Source organism: Juglans regia, chromosome 1 (genome assembly GCF_001411555.2).
Source record: "Juglans regia cultivar Chandler chromosome 1, Walnut 2.0, whole genome shotgun sequence".
NCBI classification, from domain to species: Eukaryota; Viridiplantae; Streptophyta; class Magnoliopsida; order Fagales; family Juglandaceae; genus Juglans; species Juglans regia.
In genome coordinates this window covers 26,350,981-26,363,278 of record NC_049901.1, presented here as the reverse complement: position 1 = coordinate 26,363,278, position 12,298 = coordinate 26,350,981, and the positions used below count along the sequence as shown (strand labels likewise).

At 38.7% G+C, this 12,298-nt stretch overlaps 1 protein-coding gene across 2 annotated transcripts; it reads right to left on the bottom strand.

Annotated features, from left to right (window-relative positions):
- Positions 1-1,654: 1,654 nt before the first annotated feature.
- LOC108981778 (inactive TPR repeat-containing thioredoxin TTL3-like) lies at positions 1,655-5,829 on the bottom strand. Of its 2 annotated transcripts, XM_018953031.2 has the most exons (7): positions 4,645-5,829; positions 3,843-4,038; positions 3,571-3,755; positions 3,155-3,488; positions 2,845-3,046; positions 2,635-2,741; positions 1,655-2,392 (listed from the first exon to the last, which is right to left on the bottom strand). In XM_018953031.2, exons 1-7 carry the CDS (start codon positions 5,616-5,618, stop codon positions 2,240-2,242), a joined length of 2,151 nt encoding a protein of 716 aa, XP_018808576.2. In that variant the 5' UTR covers positions 5,619-5,829; the 3' UTR covers positions 1,655-2,239. The 2 variants fall into 2 exon arrangements, with proteins under 2 accessions (XP_018808576.2, XP_018808582.2); XM_018953037.2 differs by lacking the exon at positions 2,635-2,741 and having other exon boundaries at positions 2,247-2,392.
- Between the last annotated feature and the right edge of the window lie 6,469 nt (positions 5,830-12,298).

Below are 12,298 nucleotides of genomic sequence, written 5' to 3'. Positions count from 1 at the left end.
AGAAATTTTGCATGGCCTTCGTCCTTTGCCTTTGCATGATTTGCCATTTAGTTTCTTGTGGAAGTTCCCTCCCCTCTCCCTTTATTATATGAGCCTCAATGCATGGTTTTCTTATACGAGGACAGTGGGTTGGCTCAGTGTTTTAAGGTTGAATGACAGTTGTTGCAGTGAGAATAAAATTTGAAAGTATTTTTAGTCTTTGCGATGTCACTGGATTTGGTTATATTCTAAATTCATCCCGTTTCTCTTCCTCCTTGCTAAAATCACACCATATCTTTGATGAAAGCGTCAATGGGCCACATCCCACTGTATAGCATAAAAAGTGTCAGATTCCTCAACTTTACGACTCTCTTCCAAATACGGTTTTCGAGGGGAATAATTCAGAACAGCAGTATACTTTCTCATCCTCTGTACTTTCCAATCAATGCTTCTGCGAACTTTCAACATTTACATTAATTTCATTAAATTTAAATTTAAAATATAATAAAAAATATATAGATTAATTATTAAATTAGTCAAATTAATAATATAATATTATTTCTTTAATAATAATATTTTTAATTTATTTGTTTCATATTTTATAATTACATTAATTATATATTAATTAATAATTTAATTTAATACTTAAATTATTATTTCTCAACTTAAATATATTGTGATTTAAAATTAGAAAATAATAATTTAAATAAATAAAATAATAATTATAGAGTGAACAGTTAATCTTCAAATTTAGAAATGAACTAAATGTATTGTAGATCAAAATTGAAGATTTGTGTATGTTGAATCCAATATAATAATTTTAAATACCAATTTATCAAATTTTGAAAATGACACTCATTTGATAAGTCCAATACCAATTCTGTCAGCAGTCAGCACCTCCATACTCTAAACACCATGCCCACACCACGTAATAAGTACATCCTCAACAATCATTTCCATTTTCCCATTCCATCTCCCATCTCTCACTACAGCTGGTGGGACAACAAGGAGTGTTCATGGGTGGGCATTTTCTATTGAGATGAGAAATCAAGACTTTAATTTGTCCAAAAGAAAGGTTTTTGGTTCAGGCCAACGGCCTTCTAAGTTAAGGCAGCCTAGCTAATCCGCTGTTTCAGTGCTTACCACCTCTCCAAATGACCCAAAATATGTCTAAATATGCAACTAAAAGAATAAAAGGGGGAGGAGTTGTGGAGGGATGTGGCAATATATCAAAACGTTCAGGATCTTTAGCGAAAGGCCATCCTCAGAAAGTGACAGAAGTTGCAAAAAGCAAAGCCAGCTTTTAAGAGAAGCAAGTACTGATGACACCACCCAAACTTAGGAGACACTTGAGGACCCGCAGTGGGGTGTTGAAGTGATTAGAAGCAAACATTGTTGTTGCAGCTGTTTAAAATCAAGCTGGGTGGTAGGTAGATACAGAGGCAGAATATAACAATGATTTCATATCCTGCAACCTTATACCAGGAAAAACATTATAGTGGGCAATGTCGGTGGGGATATTAAACCCATGATTTTCTTAGTTTTCATTTAAGCAAATAGGGTAATCACTTCAGCAGGGAAAAGGAAGGGATTCCCGCAAAAGCTAAATTACAAAAAATTTGCATATTAAATACCATTGACATACCACGAAGCCTGTTTGTATCTGGTGAAAATTTTAGCCAAATATTCCAGCATATATCAAGGTTGAGGGTTTCGTGGGCACCGGGAAAGCCACTCCCTTGTTGTGTAGTGCATTTTCATCTTTGGATCAAAACAAACAGACAAATGTGAAGGAAGGAACCAGCCAGCCACAATTTACCCTCTCATTGCTTTCAATACTTGGACATATCATCTACGTACACAGTGTTGCTAACAGAAACTCTCTCTCTCTCTTCTCTCTCATTCTCTCATATGTAGGTTTTAACAAAGCAGACAATATTAATAAATTGTACAATTTTTCAGCTCTTTCCTCAAAATATGGAACATGAGGATATAAGAATAAGTCTGACAAAAAATTAGGACAACTAGTGGAACTGAAAAGTAGAAGAATGAATCACAGATATCGAAATGGAAAGAACATATAATCCCGCAAATATGAACTAAGACGCTAATTTCCGGAGGGTTTTCTGATTTAAAGCTCTATGAAACAATTATGAAGGTAATTGGCTAACAGGTAGAACTAATAATCCTAGAATGAGTTGAGTAGATATGGTGAATACTGGACAGTTACCATAGAATGGCTGTATGGTTGGGCATTGTTCTAGGTACTGCAATTCCTCACTGAGTCCTCCAATAATTGATGGGTTGGGCGGATTAGCTCCATCACTTTCTCTCCATTCCTATATATCTTAAATGTTGGAACAGTTCTTATGTTCTCAGCTTTTGCCACTGCTAAGTGATCCTCCACATCCACCTACAATCAAAAAACATTAAAATTGTTTACAGATCCAACATAAAATCATCAGAAGGATTATAACAGGGAAAGAAACCAGACATGACTTCTGAAAATTCATGAATACAATGAAAACATACACAGTAAAAGCTCATTTTGAATACCATATGGAAAGCAGTGGAGTTATTATTACTTTTTATACTTGGAATGCAGTGGAATGATCTAAATAATACGAGCTAGGTAAAGAATCTGAAGTCACCTACCTTAAAGAAATTAACAGATGGATATCGAACACACAGCATATTTATGAATGGGGATATTTCTTCACATTGTTCATTTGATTCCACTTTGAAATGAAGTACTGAAACGCCTGGAATTCCAAATTTTCATTCAGGCAGGGTAGCTATAAAATGACGGGTGGAGCTGGTAGTATGATAAGCAACACCAGGAGCAAATAAAAACACTGAACTCACCAGGAGAAGATACTGCAGCTTTAAACTTATTTAGGTTGGAAATGTCTTCTACTTCACCACCAAAGTTCATACCAACTTCCTCTCCATGAGATTTCTGTAACGCAATTTGTGCACGCTGTAGAGATTCAGCAACCTCGATGTCTCCAGGAAGTTCCCTTCTCAATAACTCGTAATCACTCACAGCTTCCACCCACCTCTCAAGCTATAACATACCACAAGAAGCAATGCCAACTAGTTAAATATAACTTAACAAACTGAAAAATCAGAGTATAACAGCACCATGAACACAAATAATGGCATGCCAACTCACCCTTGCATTTGAGACCGCCCTCCTCAGAAGGGCCTTGGTGTAATTGGGTTGGATTTTGAGGGCCTGGTTGCAGTCTTCAACAGATTGTTCCCATAGTCCAAGCTTAGACCAACAAATTGCTCTATTACAGTAGAGAACAGAATTGGAGCCATCATATTTTAGGCCTTCTCCATAGGCCGAACAGGCTTCAGCAAACCTTCCAGAGCTAAAGAGATCATTACCCAGGGAGCGAGCTCTTGCCACCATTTTCACATTGGTTAACATCCTCGAAACCTCAACATTACTATGATCAATCAGGCCAGCCTTCTCTGCTGCCACAATAGCATTTTCAAACCTGCAAGGAATCTTCTCAATGTTCTCACTCACCCCAAAAGCCATAACTACTCTGCATTTGAGTTTTATACATCATAGCATACCTTCCCAATGCCATCTCAATCTGGGCTCGGACATAGAGCAGGTAAGATTCAGCAAGCATACCAAAGAACTTGGTCTGTGAGCAGGAAGGAGGAAAATTGTCCAACTTAGGAATGTTCAGTAGAATAGACTCTGCTTCTTCAAGGTTATGGAGCTTTAGAAGGGCTTCAGCTTTACAAGCAACAAGCTGTAAATACTATTTTAATAAGTTGCCAGTTTTATACTTCGCTCCACATAAATTTGAAAATTGAGATACTTCAGAATAGGGCTCTACCTGAGGGGAGGAATCTGCTCCTACTTCCATGGCCGCATCAGATTCCCTAATTGCACTCTTCCAATCACCTATCTTTCGAGAATCTGCACATCGGTTCAGATGCTTCTCCAATGACTTTAGCTTCTGCAAGTCAGATTGATCAGGTTGTTGCCCAGTGAAATATAGGTGGCGCTGGGCATATTCGACCAGCCCAAAACTGTAGAAAATTGCGACTAGTAAGTTAAATGATCCATGAATGTTAATCCAATGATCTTATTAATCTTGCAGATGGTAACAATTACTCAAGACAAACTTATTCTTCTAAACATGAATTTGTAAAGCCAAAGGTTCAGTACTCAAAATTTATGAGTCAAAATTCAAAGAAAAAAAAAATTAGAAACCAGTCTTACCTTCTCCCAGTATTAAACGAAGGAATCATAAATGATAGCAACTTTAACAACCACTGAACCAGCAATCATCCATTCTAATTGGGTATATTACGGACCGGAATACAACAAACTAGGGTGACAGATACAACAACGAAATTTCGGAGCCGACTCCAGTTCACCAGTGCAAAAGAATACTAAAAGGTTAGCAAAAGCCAATCACTCAATGAGAAGATGCACACAAATGCACCAAAACCAATGTAAACACAACGAAGATCAAAACACAAGACGGAGCAATCAGACTAATCTAAGCAAAAATCCCCAAAACAGAAAGAAACATTATTTCCAAGGATCATGATCAAGCAATCAAAATAGTAAAAAAAAAAAAAAAAAACAACAGTTGAAACCTTGCTTCCAATTCTATTTGCAACACTCACCGGAGATAAAGAGATGCCAACCTCTGGTGTGCCCTCCCATAACCAGGATCCAATCTCACTGCCTCCTCACACTCCGACGCCGCCTCGCCCAATCTCCCCAGTGCCGTCAACGCCGCCGCCCGATTACTCCTGTAGGCCGCATTATCCGGCCACAGCGAAACAGCCCGAGCATACAAGGACAAGGCCTCCGCAAAATGCCCTCTCCTGTACAGTTCATTCCCAGCCTTTTTCACCTCCTCGGGATCAGTACTCGCCATTGCACGCTTAAGCATCACCGCTTCTCCTGCAAACTGTATATTCCCAGTTACATTAGTGTCTGCAGCACTTCCAGCGGAAGCCCATTTAGCACCACCACGCATTATGCTACCGTGGCCATAGTTACCAGTGCCAGAACCCAAAACATCAGTCCTAGTGGCATTTTTAGGAGCGGTACCAGCCTTTAAGATTTTCCCAGGAGAGCAAATGTTGCCACTGGGTAATGCATTCGTGCTCGAACTCGATGAAGCTGAAGTTGCTCCGTTGCCAGAGGCATTGTTGCTAGCACTACTGAAGCTTCTACCTGAGTAGATCAATGGAGGTCCAGCAGAGACCGATCGCCGATGACCCGGTTTCGAACTATGGTTACTTTTAACGGATCGGAGGCTCTCGGGGGTAATTGGGCTGGTTTCGGACAAACCGGAGGGCTCACTGGAGAGATTGTTTGGCTTACTCTCGGATCTCTTAACCAATTGGTTGTTGTTGTTCTTACCCGAAATCGATCCAGACGAGCTCGAACTGCAGCTCGAAGTGGCTGCACCACCACAACTACCATTGGCAACGGAGCCCCGAGTAGTAGTCATCAGGGGAGAGACGGGCGAGCCCAGATCGAGTTCTCTGAAGTCTGGCTTGTTTTGGTCGCAACCAAGCGTGTCCTGGAACCGAGTTATTAAGGAATCGACGCCCATTTCTTGTATGGGTTTCGCAGAATGTGACATATCGTACAAGTCTAAAGATTGTTTGTGAAGAGTTGGAGATGTTTGCGGGGCTAGAAGTATGTTCTTTCGGCAATGTTTGCGTTTAACAGTACAAAGAGGACGAGATGTACTAGCAGAGAAACGTTGAGGAAGAGACAGAGATGGAGGGAGATGGGGATCTCGTGATGTAAGAGGATGAAGCAAAGAATGAATGTGAGTAATGGAAAGTGATTTTAAGAGAGAGGTAGACGTAGTGGAAGAGGGAAAAGCAAAATAAATATTTAATGCTTGTTTTTATCTTTTTCTCTGTCTTAAAATCTTCCATTCCCATGTTGTTATCTCTTTTATCAAGTATTTTTCTCCGATAAGATTTAGATAACAAATTAAGATAAGATGAGATAAAATAAAATAAAATGAGATAAAAATTAAAATTTAATTTAAATTAAGATGAGATCTCATTTTATTATTATAACTTTTATAAATTTTTACAAAAAATATAATAAAATATATAATATTTTATTTTAAGATTTAAAAATTTTGAATTGTTTATTATATTTTATGTGTGAATTTGAAAAAATTGTAACGATTCGATGAGATGAGTTGGAAGACTCTCTCAATCCAAACAAGCCCTTAGTCATCAATATGCAATCCTTTTGACTCACTAATTTTAGCATGAGATGAGATGAGATGAAATGAAAATTAAAAGTCGAATAAAATATTATTTTTATTTTGAAATTTGAAAAAATTGAATTTTTTATTTTATTTTGTGTGTGAGCTTGAAAAAGTTGTAATGACTAAATGAGATGAGTTGAGAGGCTCTCTCAATTCAAACAATCATGTTGATGCCATGTTTTGTACACTAGGCAACGAGGCCGCTGCTTTGTCCCTACAAGGTTTGATGAGAGGGGCTCGATGGGTATGAGATACCTCTGATGCCTAAGTCAGAATTCTTGTTAACAGTGGGAGTGTAAAATGAAATCAAAGGGAGAGAGAGAGAAAGAGAGATCCCTCTACATGCATTCTTGTTAATTATTTATAGTAGGCCGAGGTGGTCCCCATGGCTACCAGTGGATCGTGTTGAGTCGTACCGTGCACCATTCTAGTCGCAGAGTCCATTTTGACGTGCTGCACCCAACCTGTCTCTTCTCATTCCTACACGTCCATGTTAGCAAGTAGGGGGATGATGTTCCCACTACCTCGGTGGCAACGGTAATGATGCTCATTTAATGCGGCATGTGGTCCTTGCATGATGACTCCTTTGTGCATTTAATGCAACGTGCCCACTATCTGATCGTCTAGGCTGCCGGGCATGTGGGGTGTGACCTCATTCCTGCTGGTGCAGGCCGTCCCTTAGGCTAAACCCAGTCTCCCCTTTTTCTTCCATCCTCGTTGGGCTATTTTTCTGGGCCGACTGGGCCCTGATGGAGTGAACCCCACGCGGCCCAGGAGTAGGAACTTGTTCCCTCCTCAAACCACTTAGCGATCAACATGCAATCCTCTCGTATCAAGCCCAAACCCGAGGCCAAGACCAAATGAATCCCAACCCTAAGGATGATACGGTGTCGTTTAGGTAAGAATTTATTTTTGGTTCTATTTCTCTTCCCTTCTGTTTCTCCCCACCCCGACGGTTTTGCTTTTCCTCCCTCTCTTCAATTTTGTTCAGCTTGAATTTCTCTCGTTCTCGCATCCCATCTCCCCACAAATTATTTTTACAGTTTCTTTTCTCTTCTTTTCTCACTTTCTATCTCACTCACAATAGAAACCTTCTCGCTCTCTCACTTTCTTGCATTTTGGATGAATTTGAGTCTCCATTGGTGCCGTCTTCATACTCGACAACGGTAAGTGTTCCCTCCCTCTGAATCTCGTCCATTCACCCCCAACACCGTGAACCACCAACTAATGTTGCTAAGCTCTCTCTCCTGCACGATGGAATCCTTGGGAACCACTAACTCACGCCTGCATCATTCACCACCATACCACGTTATCAAGGAAGGAAGAAGAGAAAATAGGGGAACTAGCAGCTATATCCATGCCAACAACCAACTAGACAGCACAACTAAAAGAATACTATAGAACTGACTATGAGTTACAAAGGCTGCTACAAGACTATGAGAAGGGAGATTTAGACCTCCATAAATATGGCATGAAGGAAGGACTCTTGTTTTATAAGAACAGGCTATATGTTGGGGCTTCTTCATCTCTTAAGGACTAGCTGCTACGACTAGTTCACAGTAGTCCTCCAGCAGGACATTCAAGAATTCATAAGACAATGCAAAGAGCTAGAGCATAATTTTATTGGGTGGGAATGAAAAGGGATATACTGAAATTCATAAAAGAGTGCGAAGTATGTCAGAGGAATAAAACAGAGAATGTTCATTCAGTAGGCCTCCTTGAACCACCGCTTATCCCCAATAAGGTATGGACTGACATTTCCCTTGACTTTATTGAAGGATTACCTATCTCTAGTGGGTACAGTGTTATACTAGTTGTAGTGGACAGACTCTCTAAATATGCCCACTTCATACCCATTGCTCATCCATACACTGCCTCTAAAATTGCCCAAGTTTTCATGACCATATATTCAAGTTGCACGGTATGCCTAGTTCGATTGTGTTCAATCGAGACCCAACATTCACTAGTAATTTTTGGAGGGAGCTATTTAAATTACAAGGTACAGAATTAAAATTTAGCTCATCTTACCATCCTCAAACGAATGGTCAAACAGAGATTGTGAACAAGTATGTGGAGCAGTACTTACGATGTTTTACTAGTGATCGACCGAAGGAATGGGTAAAATGGCTACCTCTAGCTGAGTGGTGGTACAACACTAACACTCACACATCAACTAAATTAACACCATTTGAAGTAGTATATGGATACTCACCTCCAAAGTTGCTCCCTTTTACTTATGGGTCAACTTCTGCGCAAATTCTGGAAGAAAATATGAAGTCCTGAGACTAGATAATACGGATTTTGAAGGGGAACCTGCAATTAGCCCAAGAATGAATGAAGAAATTTGCAGACTTGAAGAGAACCAAAAGGATTTTTGAGATTGGGGATTGGGTGTACCTTCGTCTCCAGCCCTACAAACAACATTCAGTGATACAAAGGCACAATCTGAAGTTATCCCCAAGGTTCTACGGGCCCTATCAAATTATAGAAAAAATTGGCATTGTTGCTTACAAATGGAGTTGCCGTCTGAAGCTCAAGTCCATCATTTGAAGAGGAAGCTAGTTAGTCAAAATCACCTTGTAGCCACAATTCCTCCAAGTAATCCAAAAGGTATCCTACGAGCAGAACCAGAGGACATTTTACAACGTAGGTTGAAGAAGAAACGGAACACTACAGTTTCAGAATTGTTGGTCAAATGGAAAGGCTTGGAACACGATGAAGCATCTTGGGTAGAATATTCAGTTTTAGCAAAGGACTTCCCAGACCTTGTGGGCAAGGTCTTCTGATGGGAAGGGAAGTGTCACATGCCATTTGCTTAGTGGCTTAGCTATTGTTGTGGGTCAGTATTTGTCTTGGGTTGTGAGTCTAAGTTTATGTTTATTGAGTCATTTATAATTCTGTTGAGTCAAGTCTGGATCTTAAAGTGATGTGCTGAGATTTATGGTGGAAAGGGTTTTGGGTAGTTATTTCCCATGTTGTTTGGGATTTGTTTCGCCCGTTAATTGTTGGTCATGTTGTATTTCCGTTATTTTTATTTCTATTGTATTTAAAGAACTTCCAGTAATGAAACGACATCGAATTTGTGCACTCAATTTGCTTAGTATTGGAGGCTAAACCCCGTCGAAGTGGTTATATATTTCCAGTGCCTAAGTTTTACATTTGACATGAAGTTACCCCAAATGTGCTTCAATTGTAGGTGCATACTTCATGGACCACAAGGATTTGAAAGGAAAGGGAACCTGAATTCTAATAGACATAGAATAGAATAACAATATAGGTCTTGGTTGGGAGTAGAGTCTATGCGCTAAAGAAAAAGTTCAAAACCAAAGGCTATCGAACAAGATACAAATTGTGGAGAGTCAAATTAGCAAGGTGATTTCCATGGACGAAGGAAAAATCTTGATCTCTATCCAGATACGACGGTGAATGGCGATTCCATGAGTGGAACAAAATTAGGGAACGACAAGAGTATTGGCGAAAATCAAGGAGGTTCAAAATTTGAAAGTGGATATGATTTCTAAGGGATAGAAGGTGAATAAGGATGATGAGGCATATTTTGGGGTTTTTGGAGCAGTTTCAGGAGATATGAGGGAGGAAGTTACGGAGAAAAAAATAGGGAGATAACGTCTCTTTGGGAAGGAATATTACTATGCTTGAAATAGGAGATGGAGAGTATTTGGGTTGGGGGGAGATGGGCCTAGAAAGCAGTCTTATGGTTGCTAATGGGCTGTCTATCAAACCTAACAGAGCAAGCCCTTCCATGGTGGTGGGAAAATCACATCTCGACAAGGTAGACAGTGGGATGAAGGTGCAGAAGAGGCGCTAGAAGAGGAAAGCAAGAGCTAAAGGTGCTTCTTCTGATTCTAAGCTTAATTTTTCTACAAAGAAACATAACTTAGATGATGTATCCTCAGAGAACATTGTTAAGAAATTCAAAATTGACACTGGAACAACCTTTTCTAAGAATCAATTGGCATTGGTGGTGGCTGTTAGTCAACCACAATCTTTGCCTTTTGGTGAGGGATAAGAAGCCCAAAATTATCTTCCTGATCGACAAAATTGAAACAAGGATAATTTGATAATCTATAGAGAAGGATGGGCTTGAGGGTTATTTTGGTGTTGAACCAATGGATAGGAGCAGGGGTTTGGCTTTACTCTGGCATATTGAAGTGGATCTGGAAATAGCTAATATTCCCAAAATCATATTTGTTCTTGGATAAATGATGAGTCTCTCAATATAAAATGGTTACTGTCATGGTTTTATGGTCAACTAGATCCTAGTAGAAGATTAGAATCATGGGACCTTGTGATTGCAATTAAACCTATTATTCATAGTGCATGGAGTGTAATAGGTGATTTTAATGAGGTACCTAGTCAGGATGAAATGGTAAGGGGTAGACAAAGGCTAGAATCACAAATGAGGGCGTTTAGGGATGCCTTGGAAGATAATTATTTGTATGATCCTGGCTGAGGGGAGAGAAGTTTACCTTGAGTAATAAGCATGAGGATGAAACATTTGTTAAGGAAAGATTAGACAAGGTTGTTGCTAATTTAGAGTGGTCTGGGATCTTTAAAGAAGTGTGGGTTGAATGTCTTGCTGCAAGAACATTAGATCACAAATCTATCTTGCTTTCCATCAATGAAGTCTAGTCAGATCGAAGGAACAAGAAGAAGCTATTATGATACAAAGCTAAATGGGCTATAGATGAAGAATGTGGTAGAGTTATTGATTCCTAGTGGAGAGAAGAAGTAGAAGGACAAGACCCTTTAGATAAAATTCAAAATCTACTCAAAAGGTGTGGCAGTGGGTTAACCAGATGTAGCAAACATAAATGCAAGGATAGTGTGAAGATTATTAATGACAAATCAAAGAGGCTGAAGGGGCTCCAAGCTGAAAAAGGGACAACACAATGCTAAAGAGATTAAGAGAATTCAAGTTGACTTGGGTGTCCTTCTCGACCAAGAAGACATCATATGAAAAAAAGGGCTAAAAGGAACTAGTATAAGTTGGGAGATAGAAATATCAAGTTCTTTCGTCCTTGTACAACACAAAGGAGAAGAAAGAATAATTACCAGGAAAATTACAGACTCACAAAACAACTACTGGACAGAACCTGCTGACATTGAAGAATTGTTTAACAGGTATTTTGAAAACTTGTTTAAAATTCACCAACCTTTACAAGAGGTCAGAGCAGAGTGTCTAATGGCTACGGACACAAAAGTGAGTGAGGAGATGAATGAAATCCTCCATAAAGAATTCATAAGGGAACAAATCGAAGCTGCATTAAAGAACATGACCCCACTAAAGTCACCAGGACCTGATGGTTTCGGAGCAGGCTTCTACCAAACCTTTCAAGGCACTGTTCAGGATGAGATATGAAATGTTGTGTTGAATTTCTTTCATGAAAAGAAAATGAATAGATCTCTCAATTTACACATATTGCTTTGATCCCAAAAGTTACAAATCTCAAACTAGCTAGCTAATTTAGGCCTATAAGCCTATGTAATTTGTTGTATAAACTTATTTCCAAAGTTCTAGCAAATAGGCTTAAAAAGGTGCTGTCATAAATGTAATACACCACTCATTCTTTTTGACGTAAGCAAATTCAACTGCGAGTCTCGTTACGCGTGCCAAATCTCGATAGCGTGTTTTTAAAGCTATAATGTGATTTCTAAAGTATGCCCAGTATTTTAAATGCACTGAAAATATTTATATGAGGTATTTCCAGTGTTATTGAACCAAAATTGATTTTAAATAAGACAATTATAGTATTTTTTAAGAGCTCCAAAAATATTATAATTGTAGGAAATTATTTTAATATCATTTTATTAAAATGATTTCAGTTATTTAAAATATTATGGGATTTAAATTATGTTGAAAACTCTAATTAATTAAATGATTTTACTCTCTTCAGGATATTAAACAATACTTCATCATTTTATTAATGATGAAGGAATATTATTTTATAAACTAAAGTTTAGTTTAAATAATATTCTATCTTAATTCCTCTCAGTGCTTTTTGTTAAGA